Below are 20,526 nucleotides of genomic sequence, written 5' to 3' on the forward strand. Positions count from 1 at the left end.
GGCGTGCATAAATAAAAAAATGTGTTATGTGGTGCTCTCCCTATAGAGTTTTAGTTTATGTAATTTATGTACAATAAAAAAATTTAGAAATTGCATAGTATAGGGGTTTGATCCCCAAACCTTAAGTACATATATTAAAGTTTTAATCAGTAGACTAAATTGTATTTCGTGTCATTATCATAAAGTATTATATTAATAAATGAACTTTTTTCTTATCTGGAGCATAGTTTGGACCTAATAAAGCTTAGGAATTTCTTTTTACACTATAAGCACCAAATAACTTTTCTTTCAAATCAAATGAGTATGTAATCCAATTAGGTTAGAATATAATAGAATTTTTTTTCCAGTGGGATCAATTCCCTAAAAGGATAATATTTTTTTCGAAAAAAATTACAGTGTAAAATCTTAATCAAGGTTTCTACTAATGTGGGTTATTATTCCACATTTCTCATATAAAAATTGTTCTCACTTTTTTTTTTTTGTAATAGATAAGAAGAAATCCTCCTTTGTCGGAGATACATTACAAGCCATACATTCCCAACCCTTCTCGGTTCCTTCCCCGTCTCAAGTAATTACTTGGGATAGTAATTGAGTCCTAAACTTTGTTAAGTAGGGTATCTTTATCGCTGGTCTTGAGCAAGAGTCTGAGGTACAAACTTTGCCAAGACTCAGAGAGTCTCACGGATAATTTTCAACAAAATCAATGTGAGTCTTGGATAGAGTTTTGGTTTCCAAAACTCTGCCAAAGACTACACTTTGACACTTTTACCATGTTCCACCAACATAAAAATGCAATGGATACTTTTAAACAGCTATAAATTTTATTAATAAAAAATATCATGATTTGTATAATTTATTGTATAATAATTTGTAATAATGCCTATAAATAACTCTTTGGGTACAACTTTTTTTTTACATTCTCAATATTCTCCCATATCAATTTTCCTTTTCTCTCTATTCTCTCAAAAAAAAATCCATCTATTATATTTTTAATGGATCCAAATCAGAATTTTGATTTAAACTCCCTTATGAGTTTGTTTCAAAATAATCCTCAATTTCAGACATTTTTAGCTCAACAAAATCAATCTCAAAATTCCCAAAATACAAATTTTTCTAACCCCAATCCCACTAGTATGGGTAATGCACAAGTGCAAAATTTTACCCAATTTCTCCAAACTCCAAATAACCAATATACTCCTACTAGTCAAAATATTGACCAACCTCCTTTTACCCCTATTAGTATTGGGTCCAATTCCGACAATGCATTTGTAGATAATGCGGGTATTGAAGAGGCGGAGAATGTTGATGTTACTACAACTATTCGTACTGCTGCTCGTACTACATCACGTCGCAAAGTAAGTCAGCCTAAAGAGAAAAAAGGGTTAACTTGGACGATAGAAGATGAAACACTTCTTGGTATTGCATGGATTAATACTACCAAAGATGAAGTGAATGGCAATGCACAAAGAGCCGATGCATATTGGGGGAAAATTTGTGCATTCTTCAATGAAAATAGGCAAACAAATCAAGCTGAACGAGAGGTAAACCCTTGCAAACAACATTGGTGGGCAATTAATAATGCACTTGGAAAGTTTGCAGGGTGTTATGCCAAGTATGAAAAGAGGAGTGGGTTTAATGAAGCTTTGAAGCTCTCGGAGGCTCGTGCACTTTACCAAAGTCTCTACAATTCCAAGTTTCAATACGATCATGTGTGGAGTATTGTGTGTGAAACTAATAAGTTCAAAGCTGAACTAAAAGCAAACCGTAAGAAAGACAACGATAGTGATTCGTCAAAAAGGAACAAGATTTCTGAATCAGGAGACTACACAGCAAGCGGGAGGATGTTGAGGGTTTTGATGAAGTTGATGAGGCCCGACCAACAGGTCAACAAGCTGCAAAGAAACAACTAGCTGCACAGAGAAAGGGAAAAAGCACCCAAAGTGATCATAGTGAAGCCATATCAGTTGCAAAAGATATTCAAGAGTCACGTGTACAATCAATGAGTCGTATGGCAGATTTGAAGGAGCAGGAGCTTGAAAACCAACTACTTTGTGCCGATGTCACCAAGATGGCTCCTTTGCAAAGAAAGATTCATGAGAAGAAGTTGCAAGCACTTGCAGAAAAATATGGATGGACTTTTGATGATTAGGTTGCTTACAACTTGCAAAATTTGATTATGTTTATTAATGTTTATTTATGTTGTTTTAATATATAATAGCTATGTTTCAGTAAAGCATGTTTTTATTTCATGAACTTATGTTACTTCTTAATATTAATAATAATTAATTATTTCCTTTATTAACGTTAAGTATGATAATTATTAGTAATATTATTAATAAAAATAATCATAATAACAATGGTGAATTGATTCCAATTTCAATGAGTTGTCACCTCCAAGTCTATATCAGTACATGACTTGTTACCTCACATCCATCTTTTCAGTAACTTTGTCAGATATAATTGCACTATTTTTTGAATTATTGTACCAAAGATCAGTGCATTATTGTTGTAGTACTCATTACAGTGATTGAATTATTTGAATGTTGTGCATTGAATTACTAACTTCCACAATTTCTATATATTTACCCATTTCTGAACTCAAATTCTCATAGCAAACTATCCACAAATCCTCTCAAAAATTTATAACCTCCAACTCATAGTGATATGTCATACTTTAACCCTCCTAACACATTCGATGAATTGTACAATCAAACGTATGATTCATACATGGGGGGTGACACTTCCACAGATTTAGTAGATGAGATTCTAAATCATGTCATTGAAGATACATCACCTTCAAACATTAGTAAAATAAGAAAGAAAAGAAAATACACAGAAAGAAATCGTGAGGAAGGACATGAGCGCATATGGAATGATTACTTCTCAAGTGACCCAGTATATGATGCACAACAATTTCGCCGAAGGTTTCGAATGAGAAAGGAGTTATTCCTTCGCATCGTCAATGCCCTCGAAAATCATTCTACGTATTTCCAAAAGGGACTTGATGCTCTTGGTAGGAATTCTCTCTCACCACTTCAAAAATGTGTTTCTGCCATTCGATTATTGGCTTATGGAGTGGCTGGTGATGCTGTAGATGAGTACGTGCGAATAGCTGGCAATACGACACTACAATGCTTGAAGAATTTTTGTAAGTGTGTGATTGAGGTTTTTGAACCTCATTACTTAAGAAGGCCAACAATTGATGACACCCGACGTCTTCTTCAAATTGGGGAATCCCGCGGATTTCCTGGTATGCTTGGTAGTATCGATTGTATGCATTGGCAATGGGATAAATGTCCCACGGCATGGCAAGGTCAATATACTGGGGTCATCAAGGTGTACCAACAATGATATTAGAAGCTGTTGCTTCTTATGATTTATGGATTTGGCATGCATATTTTGGTGTTGCAGGATCTAACAATGATATTAATGTCTTGGATCGATCCCCGGTATTTGATGAGTTGCTTGAAGGTCAAGGTCCCAAAATCCAATACACGATAAATGGAAGCACGTATAATATTGGATACTATCTTGCGGATGGTATCTATCCTGAATGGCCTGTATTCGTCAAAACCATTCCTCGAGCGAACATGCTATCCGAGAAAAGAAAACTATTTGCTCAACATCAAGAAGGTGCAAGGAAGGATATAGAACGAGCTTTCGGGGTGCTCCAAAAGAGATTCGCGATTGTTTGCAACCCGGTACGTTTATGGAAAAAAAGTGAAGTTGGTGATATCATGAAAGCATGCATCATATTACATAATATGATTATTGAGGATGAAAGAGATGATACTCAAATGACCACTAGCGTTAATTATACAGTAGCAAGGAATCAAAGCGAAAGTCCACAACTTCATACCGGGCGGCTAAGAAATTATTATGTAAACCGAAGCAGGTACTTTGAAAATCATACGCGAATTCGCAACCGAGCACAATGCCACCAACTACAGCATGATTTGGTGGAACACATATGGTCGCGTTATGGAGGAGATGCTAATTAAATTTCATGTGTAATTTTCTATTTCGTGTGTAATTTTATATTTCGTGTGTAATTTTCTATTTCGTGTGTAATTTTCTATTTCGTGTGTAATTTTCTATTTCGTGTGTAATTTTCTATTTCGTATGTAATTTTCTATTTCGTGTGTACTTTTCTATTTCGTGTGTAATTTACTATTTCGTGTAATCTTAAATAAATAATTAGATAAATTATTATTTTAATGTTATAATAATTAGTAAATAATTAAACTATATATGCTCATAACATATTAAGTTAATAATGTTATAGAAAAAAACACATGAAAATGATTAAATATAAAATAATATGTTAAACTTTTGATAAAGAGTCTGGAGAGAGTCTGAGGGATAAAGTGTAAAACTGGAATGAGTCTGGAGTGAGTCTGAAGAATAAAAAGTAGATAAAAATTAGTGGAAAGCTGATGTGGCACAGTCTGAAGTTTGGGTTTGAGTATGAGGGATAAACACACCCTAAGATGGGATAGTTAAGCATTTGAGTTAATTCTAATTCCTTTAAAGATTGATCTCACTAAAATTATATTTTTATAGTAGATTTCTTGTGTATACTTGTATGAAATTGATACTATATCGCCATACTGGCATAATCTTATGTATATAAGCATATGAGACAGCTAGATCTTATTTTAAATCTTATTTTGAAAAAGTATTTATCAATAGTTATAATTTTATTATAATTGATTTATTAGTACTTCACCGAAAATCAAATCTTTCTTTTCTTTATCCCAAACATAATTCCTCTTTATACTCTTTTTTTTTTTTTTTTTAAACCCTGTATTTCTGTATTCCAAAAATTCATCTAATCATATGGCATATGCTATGTTTCAAATCCTGTTTTTTCACTCTGGAATTTTTCCCAATGTAGTGTTAGAAAAGAAAATACTTCTCAAATTGGTGTCTAGCTAAAAGTAATTCCATGATGTTCTCTTAGGTTCGGACAACAAAGCTATTTTTTTAGTTTTGATGAATAAAGCTATTGCAAAGCATGACAAACTAAAGTCCTTAAGTGCTCCATCTTCTCCTCACTTACCTCTTCTCACCATGTACAACCCATAATCCATAAATGAACTTTTATCTTTACGATCAATCATAGGCCAACTTAAAAGCATTAAATCACTTGATGGGAATGTTAGTGATCTGATCAAATATACTCCCCTATTATATTGTTAGCATTTATAGTTTTATACATTATTGTATGCATCATCTACTTTGTGTGATGGGTCTGACTAGTAGTTTGCTAGACTCACATGATCAATGTCATATAGAGTTGCTCTTGAACTACCTTGAAGATGGAGATCTACGTTAATAGAGGTTAAATTGGCATATAAGCTTGTAGAGACTATAAACATCCAAACCTAATATGAGCACTAAAATGCGAAAATACCTCCACTTTACATCCAAACCTAACACGAGCACTAAAATGTGGAATTACACCGAATTATGAAATTACTTTTTAGTGAACACCAAATAGGAAATTACTTTATTTATTAACACCATTTTAGGAAAATGCTCGTTTCTTAATGTGTTTGGATCCTCTAGAGTTCTAAAAAAAACTTTACAAGTTAGAGTTTGAACAATCTCAACCATTGAATAAAAAATCATGACTCATTATCTTTCCAAAACTTCCCCTATTTTTTCTCATCAATCCGTCCTTTATTTTCCACTTCCTACCAATGTAAACCCTTAATTTTAAAATGTATGATTACTCTATTTTGTTCCATTATTTACTTTCGAGAAAAAAAAAAACACCATCAAAGAATTTCTAATCTCCTCTCCACTCCTTACATATAACCATTAACAAGTAACAACCATACTTATTATATAGGTTCATCAATTGGTAATCCTATAAACACTCCTTTCCTATGAAATGCAACCTCCTTAATTGCCCAATTCCCAAAAAATAGGGAGGAACAAAAGAAAAAAGAACCAATAATTCCTTCCTCCCCAATTTAATCATTCATAATGTTGAATATATGCTCTTAAATTGTCTAACTAAAAGTACATATCAATTAAACTACTTTTTTTACTGATATGGCGGATGTTGAAACAAAAGCAGATGAAGTAGAAACAAATACAAATTTGACCAACAATGACACAAAAATAATAGTTGTAGATGAAAAATATTGCACGCCAGAAATCAAGGAATTTGTGGTGAAGAGGCGTGCCACAGTTACAATTCGTGGAGTGTGTGAATTGTTAGATGATGATGGAAATATTCTTCTACAAAGTGAAGGCAGTAATTTCAGAATCCATAAGAAGTTCACCATGAAGGACTCTCTTGGTTGCCCTATTCTAACACTTCATGAAGCTGTAATATTTCTTACCCCATCTGTGTTATTATATCTTTCTCGCTTGGAATCTTGACACTATTCATCTTCTAAATTAAAGTCAATATATAAGAAAAATATAGAATATATTTTAAGTTAAAGAAGTACATTGACAAACGCGCACATGAAAGTAAGAAAAATAAAAGAATATAACGGTGCTCATGATTTTTACATATTTAGCTACTGCTGGTTTATTACATTATCAATTTTGCTAAGTGCACTTGGGTAAAAAAAATTCGGGTGTTTGGAGCGGTCCAAAAATATTTATTCTCACAGTTCCATCTTCTCTAGGGTTGTCCCTTTTAATAGAAAAAAAAAGGACCTCATCCATAATCTATATTACTATGGCTTCTATCACTCAACTTTTATACAAATTTAGATGAAAATTAGTTACCATTTCATAAATATACTATGGCCTAATGAATTATAGTGTAAATTGTTGAAACCCATTGAAAGTCCACTTTTGAGTGTCCCACATTGGAGAAAGAGGAGAGAATAAACCACTTTATAAGATAAGGAGTTACTCCTCCTATCACCAATTGGTTTTAGGAGGGAACCTCATAGCTTGTAAGTGGGCCAAACTCTCCTCCTCCTTATTGGGTTATCCAGACCCATTTTTGAATAATCTAAAAATTAACATAAATTCATAAAAGAATTCCCATGTTAATATTCCGAGAAATGTTACTTCATCTTAAAATATTTATTTATTTATTATTATTATCCATCACCATTCAAGAATATGATATCGAGTAGTTATGTCAATTTTTGAAGAAAACCACTTGTTTTGATATACATGAAATTTCATTATTATGAATATGGACATGAGATTTTCTAATAAGATTAAACTAAAATTCATTAGTTATACAATATTATTAGTGTACCACAATTTATTATGGCCTATAAAGTGGGTGAAGTATAATAATCAAATCACCTATTTATACAAATATATTAAAATGCGTGCATATGCTCTGGCGCTCTCCCTATGGAGTTTTAGTTTGTGCAATCCATGTACAATAAACAAAATTTAGAAATTGTGTAGTATAGGGTTTGATCTCGAGATATTAAGTACAAATACTAAAGTCTTAACCACTAGACTAAATTGTATTTAGTGTTATTATCATAAAATATTATATTAATAAATGAAATTTTTTTCTTACCCGAGGCATAGCCTGGGCCTAATAAATATCGATCGCCACTTGTCACCCCATCACATTTGCAGAGATGGCGCCTTTTCTTCTCTAAAACTAGACTTTTTTGCACGCGATGCGTGCTTGAATTTTTTTCGAAACATAAACTCGATTTTCTTCGGCAGAAGAGTCAAAATTTGAACATTTTTTTTTTGAGGGGTCAAAATTTGAACATTAAACATACGAAGTATAATTGTTTTTAGTTGCAAAATTTGATTGGTTTAGTTTTTGTCACTTATGTCTCTCGCCATTCTTTTTTCTTTTTTTTACTTTTCAAAGTTAAATTTTATGAACAAAATAGTAATTTTATTTAATTTATGATTTCTAATATTATAATTTTTTAGTTGATTTTTGAATTAAGTATAGTACTTCATAAATTGTAAAGAAAGTGAATACTTTGATTTCAAGTCAATTTTTTCATAGGTTGTAGTTTGTAAGTGAATTTTTAAGTTTTTCTAAAGTTTCCTCATTTTAGTGATTTGCATAACGTAAATTACGTAATTTTATGATTTTAATTGACTTGTGACTTGTGAGTGATTGTTATAATTATATTTTTGGTATTTTTGTTTAAAAGAATTTTGTGTGATAGGTTTTCGACCCCAAGAAACTTACTTTGATTGTCATAATTCTACTTCCAAATTACATCTTTTATTTGTGACCAAATGGAAAAAAAAGTATTTATCATCTTGAAATGCATACAGAAAAAGATATTTGGACAATATCCCGTGTCCAAAATGCGTATGTTTCAAAAGTGTGGTATTAGATTGAGAAAAGATAAATGTCACTAAATGTTTAATACTCCCTCTGTTTAAAAAAAAAAATTTACTTTATCCACTTAGAATATCCAAATCAAAGTTGATTTTTTTTTCTTTGACGACGTTTAATTAGTAACATGTTAGAGAACATGTAGTCATTTGTTTTCATGTAAACTATTAGGATATCAATTTATTTTATTAATGTCGAATTAAATTAATTAATGGTAAAAAATGTACATACATTAAAGAGTACGTCAAAGTAAATAGATAAAGTAAAAACAAACAAACAGGGGAATATATTTTTGGAATGTGCTATATATAGAAAAAAACTAAGGTCTTGTTTGGTTGTATATAGGAAGTCATACTTCCTAGGAAGCTATTTTTTCCATGTATTTGAAATTCCTAGGAAGTGTAAAATTATGTTTGGTTGATAATGGGAAGTAAAACTTCATAGGAAGTGCAAATTCCCATGATTTTGCCTACCAAACAACTTCATATACTTCTACTTCCTAGGAATTTACACTTCCCATGATTTGTTTTGTCAACCAAACAAGGCCTAAATACAACAAAACATATTAAAAGACTAACCTATCTTTGGGGAGGTAATCTATGACAAATGACCCCCTTTTAGGACAAAGCGTGGATTATGCACTAGAGTGCGCAATGCTCATTGTGCATCCAAAAAGAACATACCATTTATATAAAAGAACATGAACTTTTCTCAACAACTTTTCTACTTTAAAAAAGAACACACGACTTAAAATAAAGAACGTGTAAATTTATATTTATAAAAGAGAAAATGTTATAATGAAAAGAACATATAGTAAATGAACATCGACACTTAAGATAAAGAACATATGCCTTCTAAATTTATTTGAAAAAGGAATCTTTAGTTGTACTCCCTCCGTCCCAAAATATAGTTCTCATTTCTCTTTTTTCACGGTAATTTATGCAAGTAAAATCTAATAGAGATAATAAAGATTTTTTGTTTATTTAAATAAATGTTGTATGGAAAAAGATGATTTTAAGAGAGAAAGTGGAGAATAATTGGTGAAAGAGCATTAATTGTAACATTTTGGTTGAATAAACAAAGGAAAAACAAATTTCAAGAAGAAAATAAATGATGGGACACGGTTTTTTCAGACAAATTACGGAAAAATTTGGAACTAAATATGAAAATGGGAACTATATTTTGGGACACCCAAAATGGAAATGGGAACTATATTTTGGGACGGAGGGAGTAAAATTTAAGGAAGCAAATAACAACAATTTTTAAAAATTATAGACTCTAAAAATGATAAAACGACATAGTTTAGAAAAGGGTGCACCATGCTCTACATGCACTTGGGTGCATGTACTTATTTGCGCTTTTAGGGGGTCATCTATGACAAATGATCCCACCTTGGGGGGGTCATCAATGACAAATGACCTCCCTAAGGAGGGGGTCATCTATGACAAATGATCTCATTTTCATAATCGCAACTCGAAAAATATAAAAATATGACCTACCAATTTTGAACATTAATTTGAAATTTAAACAATTGAGTACTCACGCACCGAACTGTTGTTATTATTATTTATTAAAGCGACCTCCATAATTGAAGCCCAATTATACTAAAAAAAAATTAGGTGCAACTACGAGAGAGTACTTACGTGGGAAAGGAAAAAGTGTTTGTGGTGAGTGAAATTATATTCTCAAATTTGTTATGGAGTGAGTAATAGTTGTGAAATTATATTATTAAAAAAAACTTAAATTAACCATGGTTAAGTTATGCATAATTTTAAATGTTATATTCATGATTAAGTTGGGCATAATCTCTTTTGCTGTATATAACATTTATGATATTTTTCTGCATTAGAATACTTTTTCCTTGTCATTATTAAAGTTGAAATTGATACAAAATCATGGGTATTACTCAGGCACTTTTGGATAAACATCGGTGGGATATATATCGAGGGGAGAGTATGGAGAAGCAAGATCTTCTCTTCAGCGCTAAGAGAACCTCGTACATGTATGCTAGATCACGAGTAGATGTCTTCTTACCAGACAACCACAATAATCAAGTGGGAGACTTCCATATAATTGCGACATTCACTACTGACTCGTGGAATATGTATCATGGCACTGTACTTATTGCTCAGGTATGCTACATATAACGTTACCCTATATTAAAAGGCGTGCATAAATAAGAAATTGTGCCACGTGACACTCTCTGTAGGGAGTTCTAGTTCATGTAATCCATATACAATAAAAAATTTAGAAAATACGTAGTATAGGATTTGATCTTGAGACCTCAAGTACATATACTAAATTCTTAACCACTAGGCTACGTTGTATTTAGTAATATTATCATAAAGTATTATATTAATAAATGAAATTTTTTTTTACCTGGGACATAACCCGAGTCTAATAACTAGTTATTATATATATTTTTTTTTTTTGAAAGAAAAGGGATTTCATTAATATTTCGCCAAACGGCACTTACAAGTCATTTCTGAAAAACATAAAATTCTAATAGAAATACATATCACCCTAGAAATGTAAACATCGCAGATTTGACTTAATTTTGCCTTAATAAAAATCTTCATCTGAAGCAATGCAATCTGTGAGTTCGCTCTGGTTCGGCATACGATCTGCAGATGCGGAAATTTTGGGATGAACGTACTCCAATAGTCTTCCATAATTTTACAGAAGTTGTGAAACCCTAATTCTTCATGTTGAGTCTCGAACTTCAACCAATGAGAATAATTTCTCATACCTAAAAACAAAAGAACAATACTCACAACTCCCATAGGGGAGAAGGAGATTTCCAAAACAGAAACTAAAAACCCCATAAAAGGGTTTGAGAAAATCTCATAAAGAGATACTAATTTATTGAACAAAACAAGAAAATGAACTAAAAACTGAAAATAAAAGGGAAAAAGGGGCTTACCATGGATGCAAAAATCCATGGCAGCCCCCTAATTGATGAAGAAGGGGTAAGGGAGCCTAGGGTTTTAGAGAGAGAAAAGGAGAGGAGAGGCTAGAGTTTTTTTATAAATAAGATTTCATAATGCATTGCTAACTAGTTATTATATAGTATGCCGTTGTATATTTGTATTTGCCGTAGTCTATATCACATATATAGTATCAACTTTTATTAATTTTTGCTAATTGGTAATCGATAGTGAAAATCATATAATGGAAAGTTTGAAATTCAAAATGCAACAACTAAAAGGAACATAGAGAGTATTTCGGTTAAATGCAATTGACTTATTGGTGATAAAGTTTTATAATTTTTTACTATTTTTTCCCCTAATGTTGTTGTAATGAAAAAAATATCATCTTATGGTATTTTGTCACACTCAAATCTCTATTTCTAAAACATTACTTTTTGAATTTTTTAATAGTAGTCATATGTAATTTGAGATATAAATGGTTAAATATGTGTATTGAAGATTATGGAAAAGTTAATGTTGCACTTAATGAGACGAAAGACTTGTATAAAACATTCTTTAATTGTTTACTTTAGCTTCCTCTATTCATTTAATACTACTGACAATTGGGAATTATTGTACTATTGTAGTGGAAATCAAAATATGTCTTACAAATTGCTTCCTTCTACCCTTGTTTTTTTTTTTTATCCATATGAACAACGAAGGTGGTATAAAGTACAAAGATGGGGAAGGGGGATTTGAACTTGTGACCTATCGTTCACAGCACCTCAATCTTAACCACTAGACCAAGACATCCTTGATTCATTCTACCATTGATAATTGAGAATTGCATTTACTAATTGTCGGGTCATTACCCACTAATAAAACGCTGACAATTTTTTGTTTGGTTGAAAAAAGTTAAAATGAAATGAGACCCCCAAAAGAGGGGCCCTGAGCGACAGCTCAGGGTGCTCACCCCATGAGCCGGCTCTGTATGGTTATCCTACGTTAAACAAATCAATGAGAAGAATACTATTCTACAATACAAATTTAATTATTGTGATTTAGTTAGACTTAATGGGTTAAAAATGCAGTAAATGAATAGTATGACTATTCGGCTAAATTATTGTACTCCCTCTGTCCCTTAATAGAGTGCCCATTTCTTTTTTGGACAATTATTTAAAGATAAAGAAAGCCCTCAAAAAATATTTCTAATTATAAGAAAAAACATAGTTATGTGGGGTTTTGTTTGATTCGTCTCATTACGTACATTAAGAAAATCAAACTTTTATAATTTTTACTAATATAAAATTAAAGATATTAACGATACAAAATATACATTGGAGAAATGGACAATCTATTTAGGAACGGAGGGAGTAGTTAGCAACAATTTTGCATAATGACTCATGAGTCATGAGTCATGAGTCTAGTAAGAGTACTTTAGTAACTTCAATTTTGTGAGACCCACACGATTTCTACTTGCTTAGCTAACTAATGCTAAATAGAGTTTTTCCTGAATCAAAGATCTTTTTTTTTTTTTTTAACAAAGCAACCGTCTTACATTACCATATTAAAAATAGTTTTACAATCATTACGATACACATCCATACAATAACTAGGGAGAGTGGGAAAGCTCCTAGTTACATTCAAAGTACCATCATCCTTCCTACAAATTTTAGCCATTACATCAGCCGTTGCATTGAGCCTCCTGCTGCAGTAGTCAATCCAAGGTAGATGGCCATTATATCCGATAATAGAGCAAAGATCTCTACTAGACTACTAATCATTTTTACAACTTACATGTTTGATACTTTGTAAATTTTTACACATTTATATTTTTTCCATAATTGTTTTTACAGTTACATCCAACATTTTTGTACAGGTTGATCGTAGCATATGTTTAGCGAGAATTATTAAACTCAAAGAGGAAACGGTGAAGCTCAAAGCCGGGAAAGGAGTAGATTATGCATTTCTTTTCGCGATGGTTGTGATCATGTGCATGATGCATACTGAATAAAGCTCACGAGAGTGCTATAAGAATGTGGTCTACTGGTCTATGGTTGGGGTTCAAGTGTTAGTGAGGAGTCTTATGATGTTGATCATTTACTATTTTGAGGGTTGATGTTCTAATTATAGTGCTTCCCAAAAGATCGATCTTCTTAATACTTAGGTTTTAATTTAGTTTCTTAATCGCTATATTTCATGATATTTATCCTATGCCTTGTGGGTTGTGGCATATGTTAGCTAGGCCATTGCTATAAGCCTACAACTATATATATTTTGAATAAAAGGTTTAAGGCGTGTTTTTTACATCACATAATTGATTTAACGAATAATAGATCAAAAATACTTATATAAGGTTATTCAATATTTTTTATTATTATTAGTGATAGTAGTCTTCATCTTAGAAGTAATTTCACTTCATTTGGATGGCCCAAATCAGCTTTCCTATATATTGTAGCTTAGATTCAACATATCAAGATTTCTAACTCCCAAGCCTCCAACACTCTTGGAATTGCATACAAAGCTTGTTTCGAACAATAGTTCCTGTCCTAGCTACTTTTGGATTTCAAAACAATGAAACATCACTATTTTTGTATTTGTTTTTCTTTTTGCTTTTTTAAGCATTTTTCGTTCCTTATCTACTTTTGAATCTTAGGTTGAAAAATGCATATAGACTTATAATAAACACAGATTCAATTAATAGATCCCAATTATTCTCCTGAAAAAATTGAAATTTCACCCACTTATCTCCAAGATTTTATATCCAACAATTGCAACAAAAAAGTAAAAGAAAATAAACTTTTTGAATCTCAAAAGTGCACCTCCAAAAGAGAGGGATATAAAATTTATAATAACAAATGCAAAAAGAAAAAGAATTTAACAGTGACAATATTTTTTAGAGGCATTGTCACGATAGCAATTTTTGAATCATAATAATACTTTGATATATATCTAAGAAAGACTTAATTAGAATTTGAAAATTCACAGGTAAAAGTCCCAAAGTATAATATTACTGGATTTGAAGCACAATATCCTTCCCAAGATTAGTTTTATTTTATAGAAAACCTGTAATAGTGGTCTGCCTACTAAGGATCGACTAGAACAATCTTAGGTTTTCATTCCAAGAAAGCACTGATCATCTCGCCAAATTGAAAATCATTCCATCAAATGAAGAGGTATGTATACTATGCAATACTTTCCCAGAAAGCACTGATCATCTCCTGCTACATTTTTCCTTCTCTCATGACATTTGGTGCTGGTGGTTGAAAATTTGGGACGTTCAGTGGGTTTTCCCCCTTAGCCTCATTGATGGTTTTGATCAGTGGATGAACCACATAAAAGATGCTCAGTTTGGGAAAATATGGTGTGCGATTTTCTGTATAATAATCTTATGGACAATATGGAAAGAGCGGAATGCTCGAATCTTCAGAGGAGTTTCTTGTTCCAAGGAGCAGATTGATGAGTTAATACTAATCCGTTTGTGTTGGTGGATGAAAGGATGGGGCGCCTCGCCCCCATACTCGGTGGATGAAATCATTAGGCATCCTACATGCCTCGCTTGGTGGTCAAAGGCTGCGGGTAAATTGGCTCCACCAACTTTACATAAAGATGTAAATTGGTATCCTCCCTCATTGAACAACATTAAATGGAATGTTGATGCATCAGTAGCTATGAATCAATCAAAATCAGCCATTGGGGGTGTTCTCAGAAATTGGCAGGGTAATTTCATGTGTGTTTTCTCATCTCCAATCCCACCCATTGAGATAAATTATGCGGAAATCCTAGCAATATTCCGAGCCGTTCAAATCTCTCTCTCCTTCAACACCATAAAAGATCTACCAATAGCAATAGAGTCGGACTCGGCAAATGCAGTAAAATGGTGTAATGAAAATCAGGGCGGGCCATGGAACATGAACTTCCAGCTCAATTTCATTCGGGATGTGAGGCGATCATGGTTGAATCTCTCCATTCATTACAAAGGTAGAAGCTCCAACATAGTTGCTGATGCCTTGGCCAAACAAGGACTTGTGAGATCGGATGAATTCCTGGCTTGGTTATAATCTCTCAAAAAGTGCGTCGCTTCATGGGTTGCCTTGAATCTGATCCTAGCAGTGAGGAGTAGAGTATAAGAGGTGTTAATGTCTTTTAGTCTCATCTGTATGCTAGGAATGTTTTGACTATTGATTGTTGATTTGTAACCTTTTCACCATCAATGAAAGCAATCTAAAATTATCAAAAAAAAAAAAAAAAACAATCTTAGGTTTTCACTCCTCAACAGTGTATCTTTTGTGAACATCATAAGGAAACTTCTAATCATCTCTTTTTTGTATCTTTCTTCTTGACACCCTCCAATGCCTTCATGATGATTATAGTTGGCCTCTCCTGCCCCCATATGCTAGTTTTGACTTTTTCCTTGACAATCTTTATATTTGTCACCAAAAGGTTTCTCCTAGCCAAATGATGCAACTTTCCACTTCTCGATTGTTTATTTGGTTGCACGTAACCAAATCATTTTTAATGACACCCCTTTTAGTACTCACCAAATTAGTTCTAAGGTCTGCTTCTTCTCTTTTGGATCAAGCTCTGAATATCCCGATGAAGTCTCCTTCGATGCCTAATCCTTCTCGCACTAGGAAGGTTATCTGTTGGGCTCCCCTTTAGCTATGGTCAGGTTAAAATTAATTTTGATGGCTCCAGACTTCATAATGGTAAGACTGCTTTGGTATACGTAATAAAAAATCACCTTGGTGAAGTTTTACTCGCCGATGCCAAGCTTTATTCTTCTACTTCGATTATAGTAGCCGAGGTCTGGGCCTTAGAGAAAGTATTAAGGAAGCCCTTTTCTTCAACGTGGATAACATCATTGTTGAAGGAGATAATAATTGACATTTACTAACGCCATGAATAAACTTTGGAAACCTCCTTGGAGCATTGACTCTTTGCTTCATGATGCAGGTCTGGACACGGCTAAGTTTCGTCACGTTCACTTCTAGCATTGCTTTTGGAAAGCAAATTAGGCGGCTAATTTCATTGCTCAACAGGGTCACGACACTCCTTCGCTACTGTTTTCCCCCATATTGTATTCCCTTATCATTCATAGGGATGTTTTAGGCTGACCTCTTGATGAGGGTTAGTCCTAGTTTTTCTTTCCTTATAAAAAAAATAAAAGGCTATTCCTTTGGTGGCTCTATAGCTAAATATTTTAGACATTTTTTTGTGCATTTCTCAATATACTTCTTGGACTTTAATAATGTTTTATTGCATATTACTAAAAATTATAGTGATTGAATATTAATATATATAGTATTCACTGAGACAAATAAAACAAGACCCCGCATGACTATATTTTTTTCTTATATATTGAGAAAATTTTAAAAGATTCTCTCTAAATGTCTCAAGATTGCAAATGGTTTTAATTTTTAAAAAGATTGCAATAAAATAAAATATAATAGAGAGGGAATGTATTACCCAAAAGCATAATATATTTGTAGAAAAATTGCCAAAAAAAAGCTTTTTAAAAGTTTAATTTTGCAAAAGAAAACCTTTTAAAACATTCTTTGTAAAAAAATTTACAAACTTAATTTTTATTACAAGATGAAACGTATCTCAATTTTCCATCATCGTTTCTTGAATAAGCTGATGATTAAACTTTGAAACATTATCATATCATTAAAGTTGTACAGAAGTGTTAGTATAGTTAATTGGAAGAGGAATTTTAATATTAATTTTTATTGATTATAGATAATTACTACAAATTATACATATCATTTGACTATCTATTAATGATACATATATAACCTGATCCACATAATATTTTGAGAAAATTCTCAAAAAAAAATCTCCAACACAAACAATGACCACTCTGGCACTGTCCTATATTTGCAAAAACAGGCAAAAGTTAATCACATGCTAATCGTTTATTGTTCTACAAATCCTCCTCTCCTATCCTTCTCTTATTATCCAATCAATTCAACTCTTTGCTTTCTTCTCTAATTATCATTAGTGCATGGACTAAATTTGTAAACCCTTTATTTCCAAACAAATATATTGATAGCATTACTTTGGAAGATCTATATAATAATGGCGGATGATCCCCAATTAGAGGAAGAAGAATCAAATTCTAAAGTAGTAGTTATAAATGAATGTTATTGTACCCCAGATATCCAAAAATTTATAGTGAAAAAGAAATTGACCAAGTACCAAACAAATGCAACTTTTGAAGTTTTTGACGTCGAACAAAATCTTCTTCTCCAAGCTCACGGTAGCAATGTGCAACTTCATAGGACATTCCTAATAAAGGACCCTCATGATTCCCCTATTGTTACTCTTCATGAAGCGGTAATTACGTCCTTTCTCCATCTTGTTTTTTCTGAGGTTCCGTTTTTCTCTATATCTTTTTCTTCTATTAATGACACGAAATTAAATTTTTCTATGTTGTACCCCTGTGTAGGTTGTAGCTAGAACTATCAAAAGACATATAGATTGGTCACTCCTAGGCAGTCCAAACCCGACTTGGTATAAACTTATAACCGATGTATCCTACTCCTGCTATCTAACTTGATAATAATCCAACCCTAATTTGTTTTTGAACATAATATTACATGTCACAAATCCCTCCTATATCATAAAGTGTTATCACTCGAAATTGATCGAATTAAACCTGATATGAACACAAAAGAATAAAGCAACCCGACTTGACTCGCCTCGCACCTAACCTGGAAGTTATCGACTCGTCATGACCCATTTGAATACACTCGAACCTTGAGAAGCCGTGACCCAATGCATGAAATTAATTACATCCCTACCTTTGTGTTTGTTGAAAATCTACATTGGCACTCACCTTTTTCAAAATCTGTTTCAAAATCTGCATCAAACTCCTTTGGTTTAGAAAAAATGGACAGGAATAATCCCACATTTTGCTCACCCGTCGAAAATAATTCAACCTTCGGATTATTCCATACTAATCTCACCTTTCTACAATTTCTACTCTTTTGGTCCCTGACCTGTTGAAAGAAGTTGGTGACCGGTAAAATAACCCACGACCACCACGACCCACCCAACAACTGCGAACCACACCTACGACCACCTACACAAATGACCACCACGACCCACCCAATCACAACAACCCCACTGTGCCCTCCCCACCATCACTACCAACAACCCTATTTCGCCCCCACATCACCACCACACAACCACACTACTACCAACCACCACCAAACCTCTGCACAACCTACCCCATCACCCCTCTTCAAAATTCCGTCAATGTGCATGTCTTGGACGGTTTTGGAGGAGTGGCAAAAAGGAGAGGAGAGAGAAAGGGGGATTACACCTGTCACCTCCAAAAAAAGGAGAGGAGAGAGAAAGGAGGGGGGTTACACCAGTCCAAAATTGGCGTAATAGGTGGCGCAAGCGGAATGCCAGTTGGAGAGGAGAGCGAAGGAGAGAGGGGAGGGGTGGTGGGGCAAGTGGTGCCATGCTCGCGAGTAGATCGGAAATGGTGGTGAAAAGGGTTTGATTTGTTCTCTAACCTATTCAACCTGTTACCGATCATAAGGATCAAAATAAGCAGATAGGGAAGAAAGGTGTGAGTGTGATTATTTTCGAAGGATAAGTAAAAGGTGGAATTATTTCTATCCATTTTTCCTTAGTGTTATAAGTATTTCAACTTTTAATGATGCTCTTACCACTATATGCCTATATATATTGAATCATTGATAAAATTCTGCTGGAGAACATTTTATGGGTTTTTCTTTCATTTTGGGGTTTGAATTCAATTTAATTGTTATAACTTCCTTGCTAAAAACAATAATTGGCTAAACTTTCCAAATTGAATTAACAACAAAGTTTTATGATCGAAATTACATTATGCAGCGCCTTACGGATAAACATCGATGGGAGGTATATGGAGGAGACAGCACAGATGCTCCGGATTATATGTTCAAAGTGCAAAGAACAAAGGCATTTCAAGTAAAAGCACGACTAGATGTCTTCTTTTTAGATAATCCCAATTCTGAAGAAGGCAAATTTCAAATTAAAGAGGATGAGTTAAGTTCTCATACTGCTTCTATGTATCAAGGTTCTACAATTATTGCTCGGGTACTTCTTTCCTTTGTAATTTTGTCAAATAATAATCTACTCCTAATTAAGCTATTTTATGTTTTATCTATAATCATTATACTCTTAATACATTGTTTTGCAGATTGAACATAAAACCTCATGGAATAAAATTCTCAAGGGAAAGGATGAGTTAATGGTAGAAGTTTGTGAAGGTGTAGATTACGCATTTGTGATGGCAGTACTTATAATCATGGTTATGCTAGTTGATAGGAAATAGTCTTATTCTGTTATTCATTAGTATACTGTTGTACATATCATGTTTTAAATTTTCAAATTAATTAGGGAAACTTACTTATTATCATTCCAAATATCTGATTTTTTTTCTTTTGAAAAGGTAAGATCATCTTGACATTATTTATATTGGAGAGAATCTTTTAAATTCTTCTCAATATATAAGAAAAAATGTAATCACGTGGGGTCTTATTTAATTCGTCCCAATGAGTATTTTATTATTAATATTCAATCTTTATAATTTTTACTAATATATAACAGAAGATATTTAAAGTATAAAAAGTGCATGGACAAACGTACACCGTTAAAGTTGGAAGGATAAAAAAAAATAGAAGAAGTATACTCTTGTATTTTTACTTAATAAGAAATCATTGAAATGGTTTTGTTAAGGTGTAACTCCAATCTTTTGGTGGATTGAGTTGTTGCTCCTCTTTTTAATTTAATAAAATGGACCATTAATTATCAAAAAAAAAAAAAAAGTCACATGAGAATCGAACCTCACGGCTGACACCTATAGACTATAGTTCGACATTTCAAAACCTTGCCTAACATTTATAAAGCTCTTTCTGCTATCTATTACGCTCTCATTTAATACTAGCACTATATGCACGTGATGCGTGCAAAAGTATATTAATATTAATAGTAACATCAAAAAGTGTTATAAACTAACTTAAGAATGTAATATTTATGGTGAATATTGATGAGCTTTTTTATTTGCATTGCTCTAAAGTAAAAGAGTAATGTTTTTCAGAAAAGACTATGTTGAGATATGATATGTTATCTTATTTGGTAGATAATTTGACAACTCTCCTTTTTAAACAATGATCTAGGGTATGTTTTTTATTTATTTAAAAATACATATATTTTATAGGCGTATTTTATGAGTAGTAGTTCAATTTAATTCCATTCACTAATTTAGGCATACTATGTGAGTAGTGCTTCAATTAAAAATTGATA

General features: G+C 32.7%; 2 protein-coding genes and 1 pseudogene across 2 annotated transcripts; all 3 read left to right on the plus strand.

The window, feature by feature from the left end:
* Positions 1 to 1,133: 1,133 nt before the first annotated feature.
* LOC104907723 (uncharacterized) lies at positions 1,134 to 2,149 on the plus strand. Its single transcript, XM_057393035.1, has 2 exons — positions 1,134 to 1,723; positions 1,819 to 2,149. Exons 1-2 carry the CDS (start codon positions 1,134 to 1,136, stop codon positions 2,147 to 2,149), a joined length of 921 nt encoding a protein of 306 aa, XP_057249018.1.
* A 491-nt stretch (positions 2,150 to 2,640) lies between these two features.
* On the plus strand, positions 2,641 to 5,192 carry LOC125495233 (uncharacterized; annotated as a pseudogene).
* A 5,014-nt stretch (positions 5,193 to 10,206) lies between these two features.
* On the plus strand, positions 10,207 to 19,929 carry LOC104884117 (protein LURP-one-related 15-like). The gene is made up of 3 exons (XM_048638830.1): positions 10,207 to 10,449; positions 19,093 to 19,317; positions 19,421 to 19,929. Exons 1-3 carry the CDS (start codon positions 10,207 to 10,209, stop codon positions 19,553 to 19,555), a joined length of 603 nt encoding a protein of 200 aa, XP_048494787.1. The 3' UTR covers positions 19,556 to 19,929.
* The last annotated feature ends 597 nt before the right edge of the window (positions 19,930 to 20,526 follow it).

Source organism: Beta vulgaris, chromosome 2 (assembly GCF_026745355.1).
Source record: "Beta vulgaris subsp. vulgaris cultivar EL10 chromosome 2, EL10.2, whole genome shotgun sequence".
Lineage (NCBI taxonomy): Eukaryota > Viridiplantae > Streptophyta > Magnoliopsida > Caryophyllales > Amaranthaceae > Beta > Beta vulgaris.